Source organism: Astatotilapia calliptera, unplaced genomic scaffold (assembly GCF_900246225.1).
Source record: "Astatotilapia calliptera unplaced genomic scaffold, fAstCal1.2 U_scaffold_50, whole genome shotgun sequence".
NCBI classification, from domain to species: domain Eukaryota; kingdom Metazoa; phylum Chordata; class Actinopteri; order Cichliformes; family Cichlidae; genus Astatotilapia; species Astatotilapia calliptera.
In genome coordinates, this window is record NW_020535790.1 from 71,818 (window position 1) to 82,119 (window position 10,302).

Below are 10,302 nucleotides of genomic sequence, written 5' to 3' on the forward strand. Positions count from 1 at the left end.
AAACCTCATCAGAAGTCCAGTACGTCTGTACTACCTAAAGTGCATATAGTTAAACAGTCATGAGCTGTAATAAGTATCTTTATTGTAGATGTGATTTTTAAAATGTCTAATCATATTTTTCCATTAGTGTTTTTAAATTTTGGTTTAAGAAGAAATTCCTTGGAAAACTTGACTTCTCATATTCCTGGATCTCTTGTCACCGCAGTGTGATGTAGAGCTCACAACTTATCCTAAATAAGTGATGAGCCGCTTTTGTAGCGTTCATGTTTTTTGCCCTGACGTTTTCTCCCCTGCTTGTTGTGATGACAGCATCAGAACAGTCTAGAAACCTTCTTTTCTAATTTCTACCTTTTTTTTTTGTTTCCCCCGTTTAGTTTTTGAAGCCACTTTTTTCAGCAGCAGCAAATCGTAAGTTGGTCTACACTTTTTTGTTTTTTCACCTCAACTTTTGCATCATTTTTTTTAATATATTACTCCACTTTCACCCCTTTTTGGCATTAGTCTATTTTCTACCTCCCCCACCACCCCCTTTTTTTCTTTTTTGTTTAAAAGTAGAGAGTAGTTCGGGGGGCTTTGGGTGCTGTAAAAGAAGAGAAATCAGCCACTTAATTTTCAAACTGTTTGGCCCTAATGGCCTCATAAATGCGCCTCCCAGTTTGTGATAATCAGATGCATCATGCTGTTGATTGTGAGTGGCCCAGTTTGTGTTGGAGCTGATTGCTGGATAACACCTCTTCAAATCTTCCCACATAAAGTGCTTAGATGAAGGAAAAGCACCGACAGAGACCAAAAAGAGGACTGTTTCTCCTTCTTTGGAGTGATTTTTTTTCCCCTGTTCTTTTTGTTGTGAGTGTGCATGTTAATTGACAAATTAAAAAGTGCTCCATTACTTACGTAAACACAAAGTTGCCTGCTCTATAAGAGGCAATTATCTGTCCCTAAAGTGGCTTTTTACTGCAGCATGCAAGGGAAATAACCTTAATGAGTGACTAATTCAGTAATCACTAAACACTGATTTTTTTTTCTGCCCCTTTTTTTCTTTTTTTTTAAATTCAGATATTTTTTTAACAAGTTCCATTTCACCTTTTCACCTCCATCATCTCTGATCTGATTTGGAAAACAAATCAAAAGAACCTCTGGTGACGACCACGTCGCCACTTTCTGCTCCCTGAATGTGTATTAAAAAAACCTCTAGCAGAGCTGCTCTTGTCATTTTGTCTCGTCTGTCTTCAAGCATGAATCCTGAGAGCTGCAGTGTGTTGTCACAGTTGAAGCACAAACACAAATCCAACACTCAGAGGGAAGCTGAACAGTGAACAGGTTTTTTATGGAGTTGTAAAATGAGGCCCAGATGAGGCAGTGGATAAGAAAAGTTCCACAGAGGTGTGTTGAGCCATTAATGAGTGACTATAATAAGCAGTTGTTCCTGAATAATGAGCCCCCACATGTTGAATTTAGAATTAAATCACAAGGGGACCACAAACTATCATGCAATTGAATAGAACTGGAAACGTAACAGGCCTGCAGTGAATGCTAGTTAAAGGAAGTGAACACAAATGGCTCCAAATATCATTACACATAAAAGACAAACAAGGTCCTCCAATTGATGGGCATGTGCCCAAAGATTTGAAAATTGCAAAATTGGTGTTTGCAAGATATTTGCCTGTTTCAGTCCAAACACAAGCTTCCCATCCACATGCCTGTAACATACAAGGGTTTAATGTTCCTTTCTCCATCTTGTGTGTAAATATAACTTGACTGGTTGTGTTTAGCATCAGACATTCAGATCACACTAGAGTGCACGTGTGCCTTGATATTCTTGCCTAAACCCCCCACAAAGCTTTAGAAACATAAGCTAAAGAGGCCACAGTTGTCCCCGGCACCTCCTGAACACGCCCCATGTTGTAGACGTCCTGTCAGCTCGCCAAACAGTAGACGCATCCTGGCCAAAATCATGCAGTGGCAAGCAGCGCTTTCAGCTGTGGCCGGAATGCTGTAAACTGTAATCCTCTGCTAGGAGTCACCAGCCAGAGCGGGGAGAGGCTGCTGGGCGCCGTTGTTTTGGCAGCTGAGGCGTGACTTTGCAGTAGCTGAAGTGGTGGATAATGAGATGAATGACTCTGGGGACTGAGCAAAGAAGATCATTTCCCGCATGCTGGGGTTTAAAGTTTACTACAGAATTGTGACCAGAATAAAATAAAGACTTCTTATGAAATCACCCTTTTCCTGTAGTGTCGCTTTGACACTGCATTCAGGGACTTGTCCCCCTCTCCTGCAGTGTTACATAACTTTGCAGTATTGGCCACTGGTGAGACAGCAATCCAGCAACAGTGTGGCAAGACTGTACTAATTAAAATCAACGCTGGTACGCCACTGACTGCATGCATACACTGTGCGTTTATGCAGAACAGCAACAGGAGAAGCTTCCAAAACTGCACCGATGCAAGTGAAACATGACGTGATGCAAAACTTTCATGTCAGCAGAGCCGTCAGAGGGGACTCTAACATGTGGCAGCCAACATGGCGGATTGTTACTGGCATACACCGAAAGAAGGGGATCGTACCTGCAGACTCGCGAAGTGCACATGACGCAAACTTCCTGGTGTGCGACGATCCAATTTTGATGCAGTCGGCACTTCAGAGGTTGCTGTGTTTATTAAGCTGTACAACACATTTTATAAGCTTTGTCCAGCTGCTGTAATGCAAAGAAAATCATTTTAGCTTCTTCACCCTCTGTGGAGGATGAAGGCTATTGGATTTGCTCACGAGTGAATATGCTTGTTTTTGTCATAACAACAATTTATCCCACAGGTTTTTAAAATATTTTAACACCTCTTTCCATTTTAATCCCCTTTTTTGGCCAAATATGAGGAAAAATCCTATCTTTTGGAGGTGTAGCAAAAATCCCCCCCACAGTCTCCATGTTTCATAGCTTCTCCACGATCCTCTTCTCTCCAACAGACACAGACAGGCAGACCTCCACCGACCCGAGTACAGACACAATGGAGTGAGTGCTGGCTGCTTCATGACCCGATCACACTGTCTACTCTGTCTAGTATCTATTTTTAGATGCTCTTGATAGTGCAAACTTGCAGTTAGTGTGTAAGGGGTAAGAAGCACAACTTAAAGTTCCTTGTGCGTAACAGTAATTGCAGTGGCATTCTCATATGATTATAATGAGGCTATTATGTAATTAGAGATAAATGAACTCAGTTTGATTAAAGAGAATTAATACCTGTATTCACAATGACGAAGCATGTGAAGCTTTTCATACACAAAATGCCAAAAATTAGTTGGAACGGCTGCTGGTTTTAACATTTTAGAAGTCAGGTTTTCATCTTTGGATGTTTTATAAACTATTAGATCAAAAGAAATTCATCAATAATCAATTCACTGACTATCATTCTGAATTCTCAAAGGCAGTGTGATTCAAGTCATACCGTTAAAGAACTTGAAGGTTCAACACTCACACTGACCTTTGAGCAGAGATTATCATTAAACTTTAGTACAAGACAAATCTATATCACACCTTCTTGTTTCTCTAAACACTGCTGACCTCCACATGCTGACCTGCTTTTCTTTCCCCACTGCTATCTTCACCCATGCACTCACCCTTCTCTTTCTGCCTCCCTGCCAGTTGGTCATCATCCTCCTCCTCCAGCCTGATGGCCAGCAGCAACGTGACCAACAAGACCGACCCCCACTCCCTCAACTCCCGCGTCTTCATCGGCAACCTCAACACCCTGCTGGTCACCAAGGCCGATGTGGAGGCGATCTTCTCCAAGTACGGCAAGATCTTCGGCTGCTCCGTCCACAAGGGCTACGCCTTCGTCCAGTACTCCAACGAGAGGAACGCCAGGGCCGCCGTGGCCGGGGAGGACGGCCGCATGATCGTTGGACAGGTGCTAGGTGAGATGGAGGAAAAAAACAGCATGTTAAGGTATTGCTTGGTAATGTCACTGAAGAATAAAGCAAGTTAACCAATAATATAATACTATTTGCACTACATTAAAGACTTTTGGAAGTGTTAGATAGTATATTTTGTTACCATATTTTGTGATCTAGGTATGCCTCCTTCTGTGCAGCGTATATGTGATATAGGTAAAGTTGTGGCAGTAGCTTTATATTTACTGCACTGAAAGCAAAATCAGTCTTTCTAATTTGGCAGGAAAGCAAATGAATACATTTTCCAACCTCCTATTTTTCTAATCACGAGTGCATTTAGAAAATTGTATGGAGACACAAAGTATAGGCTGTAAATATGTTCACTCCCTGACTTGTATCTGTTACAATGTGCAGTTTATTTGCTCACCTACAGATTAAAATCTGGGACGTCCTTCCCATTTCACAGTTTAAACACATGCTGCTGCCCTCTAGTGTTACAATCAAGTAAAATGAAGTAAAGAAAGAGGAGAGTTGCTTCATATCCACTCTGAACAAGAGCAGAGGAGCCTCTCTGTTGTTCAGGCAAATAAAAATAAATGTGAGGACTTATTTGCCGATACAGTCTGTTAGAGGTAAAACCTGCACTAGTCTGACAAAAATAACATACCAGATGGAGATGTGGTGTGATGTGTTTGATGAAATTTCACACATTCTCTCCCATAGCGTTTTTCTTTCCTGGATTTCTAGTCCATCCTACCTTACCTCGATGTTTCTCCTCCTACAGACATCAATCTGGCAGGTGAACCGAAGCCTCATAGATCGAAGACAGTGAAGCGATCTGCAGGAGACATGTACAGGTGTGTGCATGCTGCTTTGCTCTCAGTCACAGTGCAGCAGCTTTAGCACATTGCTGGCTAATCTTTCTGTCCCCTCTCTTTTCACAGTTCATCTTTTGATTTGGACTACGACTTCCAAAGAGATTACTATGACAGGTAAGCAGTTTATTCTTTACACATGTAAGAATAATCTGCCTGCTGCTCAGCACATTTTTGGCCAGCTGGGGGGTTGTAAAGCAGCTTGCAGAGCCAGTAAGCTCAACACTTTGATGCTCTCCTTCTCAGAATGTACTCCTACCAGTCCCGGGTGCCTCCTCCTCCTCCCCCTCTGTCCCGCGCGGTCATCCCCTCCAAACGTCCCAGGGTGAGCCTGAGCAGCGGAGGGAGCCGACGAACCAAGACCAGCTTCTCCTCCTCCTCCTCCAAGAGCAGCCAGAGAACTTCACGTACAAGTAGGTTCCTCACAGAGTCATCCATGCCGTCTTTACTGGTGACTTCCAAAGGTCATCTCAGTAGTGGCTTATCCCATACTTCCCCTACAGTGAAGGCAGATGATCTACAGACCATAAAAAGGGAGCTTACACAGATCAAACACAAGGTGGACTACCTGTTGGAGAGCTTAGACCACATGGAGAAGGACCACAGCAAGAAATCAGGTGGGTCCTACTTTGATTTTAGGGCTGCCAGGAATCACGTCAACAGCCTAAAAACCTCCAAGAATGCATTTACAAACAGACACGTGTACGTGATTATTTACTTGTCAGGTTGGCATTAGCTAATACCAGTTCAAGCAAAGTCCACTTCTTCCAAAAGAGAAGATGTCATTTTTTTTCACAAATATATTCTCTGTGACTCACGCTGCACAAAGATGAGTCATGGAGGTGCTTATGCAAATGTTAAATATACATTTCATGCACCCAGCGCCATCAATTATATAAACGTTCCAGGTATGGAGCAGACTGGCAGAAACAGAAAAATCAGCTTTTTATTTGAGTGTTTTTGTGTGTGTTTTCTTTCCACCCTCTACTCAGAGATGAAAAGCTCCAAACCTGAGCCAGGTGAAGTGTCTCCTCTTCACTCATCTACCTCCAGCAAGAAGGAAGACAGTCTGAAGAGGGGCAAAGAGAGCCGGGAGCTGCATGACTCAGAGGAGGAGGGAGACCTGCTGGAGGATGAAGATGAGGTGAGGACAGGGGGAAAAGGAAAGGAGGACATCAGCAGCTGTTTTAAACAAGTTGTTGTATGCACATAGTTTGTTTTCAGCTATTATTCAACAGGCGAATTTAGTGCAAAGAACCTAACATGATTTATTTTTAAAACCATAAATCCAAAAAAGTTGGGATGATGTTAAAATATAAATAAAATTATTTCCAAAAACCATAAAACAATATTTCTTTCATAGTAGAGCAAAGGAAATATCAGATGTTTAAAGCTGGACATTTTACTGTTTTGTGAAAAATAGAAGCTCATTTTACCGGTCCGTGAGTCGTTTGGTACCGGGCCACGAGAGTTGAGGCTCAGGTGTGAAATGTGTGGTTTTCAGGGTTTTTATCGGTTTTCAGCGTTATTTTGTTATCGTTTTAATTGTTAACTCGGTTTTCCTGGGTCTTTTCACGTGTGTTATGAATAAATCTTCTTTTTTTTCGGTACCGGTACTAGTTTTATTTTGTTGTATTTATCCGCGACACCTTAAAGGCCGGTCCGTGAAAATATTTTCGGGCATAAACCGGTCCGTGGCGCAAAAAAGGTTGGAGACCGCTGATCTACAGAGCATAACGTCATCAAAAGATTCAGAGCATAAGGCCAAAGACCAGTATTGATCTTCGGGCCCTGAGGCAGCACTGCATTAAAAACAGACATGACTGTGTCATGGAAATCACTGCATGGGCTCAGAAACACTTTTAGAGATGTGGAAAAGCTTCATAAGTGCTGAAAGGTATACAGATGAAGTCTTTGTCGGCAGAGGCCTTGCATACGTTGTAGATATATATTGATCATAATCATTGCATTTGATAGTTATACTTACATTTTACACACCGTCCCAACTACTGTGGAGTTTGGGCTTCATTTGCTTGATCCATGTGTCAAATACTGACGTTAACCTTTGTCCTGTGTGTGTGTCCCTGTGTGCAGACGAAAAGCAGAGGGAGAGAGGACGATGATGATGATGAAGGTGAGCAGGAGGAAGGAGAAGACGATAGTGCTAACGGAGATGAATCCTGAATGTGAAACACACACACTCACATTTCTCCACACCAGACTTGTACGCAGTGGTCATGTCTGCTGAACTGACTGGACAGTTATTTACATCATATGGTAGCTATCACTCCTCTCATGTACAAATTCACAGATATGAGAAGTACTTGTTTCAGAATTTTCTTTCAAGTCGGGAAGGTAAATATACTCTTTTTTTTTTTTTTTTTGACTTTTTATATGAACATGTTTCTGCTTCTTTCACATAAACAGCAAACTCAGCCGAGCTTAACTGTAACGTTTTATGTGTTTGAACGATTTGTCACAACGGATTAAAGAACTGATTGAAAAATCGAGTCCCTTACCAGCTATTAGCTAGCTAGCTCAAGTGCCGCGGTTTGAACTAGTGTGTAGTCTTTAATGTTGGTGGGCTCCTGCTAGACGTTTTAACATTTAAAATGTATTGCTGATCCAGCTGCTGCACAGCTGCCTCCTAACCAGCAGGTGGCAGTGTGTCCCAATAAGTGGCCCACACAAAGGCCACAAAGAGTACTTCTTTTGTTCTCAGAAAATCTTGGACTTCTGCTTGTCGGATAATGCCACAAGCATGTGCTCGTTTGTGGCCACACAGATCCTCACTGGTCCTGAAATAGTCTTGTGTGCTGCAGAGGTGTGATGACCTTTACTGACCTTGACTTGTGTAATGCAGTGATGCTCCATGTTTGTTTGTGTCCGTCTCTTCTGTTTCCTGTTTCATCTGACTGCACTGGTAAAAGTGAATAAACATGTTTTCCAGTGTGGAGCCTCTGTGAGCCTTTCATCCAGTCCAGATGCACACAGTCGCTGTGGCATTCAGGTGGGGCTAAATCAATGAACTGAACTGAGAAACTGTGCGTTATGCAACAGTGTGCTGAGTTGACAGGTTGAGGCTTCAGTGAGCAGGATTTTTATAACTAATTTGGTATTTTCTCATATACCTCCAGGTCCATGTAGTTAGTTTTAGCTCTAAAATTCCTACAAAGGTTTGTTAACAGCTGTGCACACTGACCCTTCACATCACACAAGACTTGTGACTCAGCTGGTCGAGCGGCTTGTCTACCAATTAGAAAGAAAGCAGATTGATCGCGGGCTCCTGTACTCTTCAGGCTGCATGCCAAAGTGTCTTTTGGGCAAGATGCAGAAGCCCGAGTTGCTCCTGATGCATCCATTGGAGTGAGTGTGTGAACGTGAAAGTGCTGTATGAATACTGTATTTTTCGCACTATACGGCGCACTTAAAATTAAATTTTCTCAAAAATATACAGCTTACAATCCGGTGCGCCTTATGTTTGAATTCTGGTTGTGCTTACTGACCTCAAAACGATTTTATGTGGTACACAGCGCTCAAAAATCTGTCAAAAAATGTTTTAGTGCGACTTTGGTAATCTACGAAGCTGCATCGCTTGATGGATTGTTGGAGCATTATGGCTACTGTAGTCAGGAGCCTCGCGGAGTAATCTGGGTCCAAAACGCCGTCCGCTTCAGGTCCCAAAATCAAACGATCACTGCGGCATCACTGAGTTAAAAACTGTCTAAATTCTTTCATCTTTAATAAAATGATCAGCGTTGCTGCTTTACCAGGTGTAACGATTAAGTTTAATATCCAGGCAGAATGTATTAAATTTAACTGAGTTAGAAGTCAGCAGGAAGTTAGCTCACTTGTTTCCACCTAAACATGATATAGCATGTTTAGGTGGAAAATAAATCAAGGCACTAAAAGGCATCATTCCCATCATTGAAAACTTAGAAATCGGTTTCTATGACAGGTAAGCAGTTTATAAGTACCGTAGTAAGGTTTAAAACTACTTAAAAAGACACACAGACTCAAAGTAACTGGCAAAAGTGTCTATTTCGAGTGCTGGAGTTACTCTGTGACAGCAGAAATGTGCATAAACCACTTATGGTAGGACGTTTTGTCAGAACACCGGTCCCAAGTCCACAAAGGGGGAGGGTCAGAATTGTGACATTGAAAAAAACAATAATTGCTAAAAAAAAATATATATATATATATATATATATATATATATATATATATATATATATATATATATATATATATATATATGTAGTTCTAAACATATTTTAAATGCTTTTGGGTGTTTTTTACTCACTTCATGTCTCTTCCACAATGTTATTTCTCTCTCCTACGTCTGTTACAATTACCTGCGCATGACCAATTATGCAAATTAGGCGATTACATCATTTAGCGAGTTCCAGCGACTTTTAGGACAGCCAATAGCATTTTTCTTACTGAGGAGTTGGCAACATTACAGCTATCACTTCCAACATAAATGAAGACAGAACTAAACAGCAGTGACATTTGGTTACTTAAGTTGGACTAGCTGGTATATAATGATGTGCTACGTGACCGCTAGTGACACAGCTATGTTAGCATAACAAACAGGTGAAGCTGGAGGATGAATGCTAACTTTTTTTCCACTCAATAAAAATTAACGTGACGGTTCCCGATGGTTAGGGACAAATGCAATCGCAGGTCAGGATGCTGTAAAAAGACCAAACTTCAGTCAGAAGAACAACTGAAATAATCAACTCGAGGTCATTAATATACTGCAACAACATGGGAATAGAGCAGCTGCGAGAGAATTCAACATTAATGAATGAATGGTACAGAAGTGGAGGAAGCAAAAATATTTATTCACTGGATATGAAAGGTGATCTCTTCGAAAAGGAAAGTCACAACGAGCTCTCCTTAGAACACACAGATGTTCTCAAGGTAGGTACGACTTTTTTAACTTTCATCACTGAGCACCCCGACCTAATGAAGCACACAGGAAAAAGCAACAGAAACCGAATCTCATGTCAGACACCAAAATCTGCAGGAAGCTATGGAGCCTGTTTGCCCAGAGCTTAATGAATACGCGTCGATGCTGCTTCCTTGTTAATATATGTCACGCAGCTTGGAGAACTTAAAGCTCTGTGATAAATGGAGGAACGTGAAGCCGGCAGGGATAAAGAGGAGGAACAACTAATCAATAAGCGGCGGGCCTTGGGGTGAAGGGTGAATAATGGGGGGGGGGGGTATGGCAGACAAGCAGGGTGAGACTGATAATGATAGTATAGATGATGGATGGATGGATGCACAGGTCACAGAAGAGTGGAGACAGATGGAGGAGGCGCTAACAGATGGAGAGATGACAGGAAGAGCGGAAGGAGGGAAGGGGGCGGGAAAATGTGATAGTGGTCTAACAGTTAAACAGTTAAAGTGAGTGATTGCAGAGTGGTTTGAGCTCGGAAGGTCCTGAAACACTGTTGCACAGGATGGAAGATGGAAAGCATTACTTTTTTATATCGGAGGCTTAAAGTTTTTCTGAAACTGTACTTCCGGGCCT

At 41.9% G+C, this 10,302-nt stretch overlaps 1 protein-coding gene across 1 annotated transcript; it reads left to right on the plus strand.

Moving 5' to 3' along the window:
- The first annotated feature begins 422 nt into the window (after positions 1-422).
- LOC113018261 (heterogeneous nuclear ribonucleoprotein C-like) lies at positions 423-7,712 on the plus strand. Its single transcript, XM_026161321.1, has 8 exons — positions 423-3,007; positions 3,638-3,909; positions 4,670-4,742; positions 4,830-4,877; positions 5,007-5,173; positions 5,264-5,377; positions 5,753-5,904; positions 6,855-7,712. The coding sequence occupies exons 1-8, from the start codon at positions 2,922-2,924 to the stop codon at positions 6,942-6,944; spliced, it is 1,002 nt and encodes a 333-aa protein (XP_026017106.1). The 5' UTR covers positions 423-2,921; the 3' UTR covers positions 6,945-7,712.
- Positions 7,713-10,302: the final 2,590 nt, after the last annotated feature.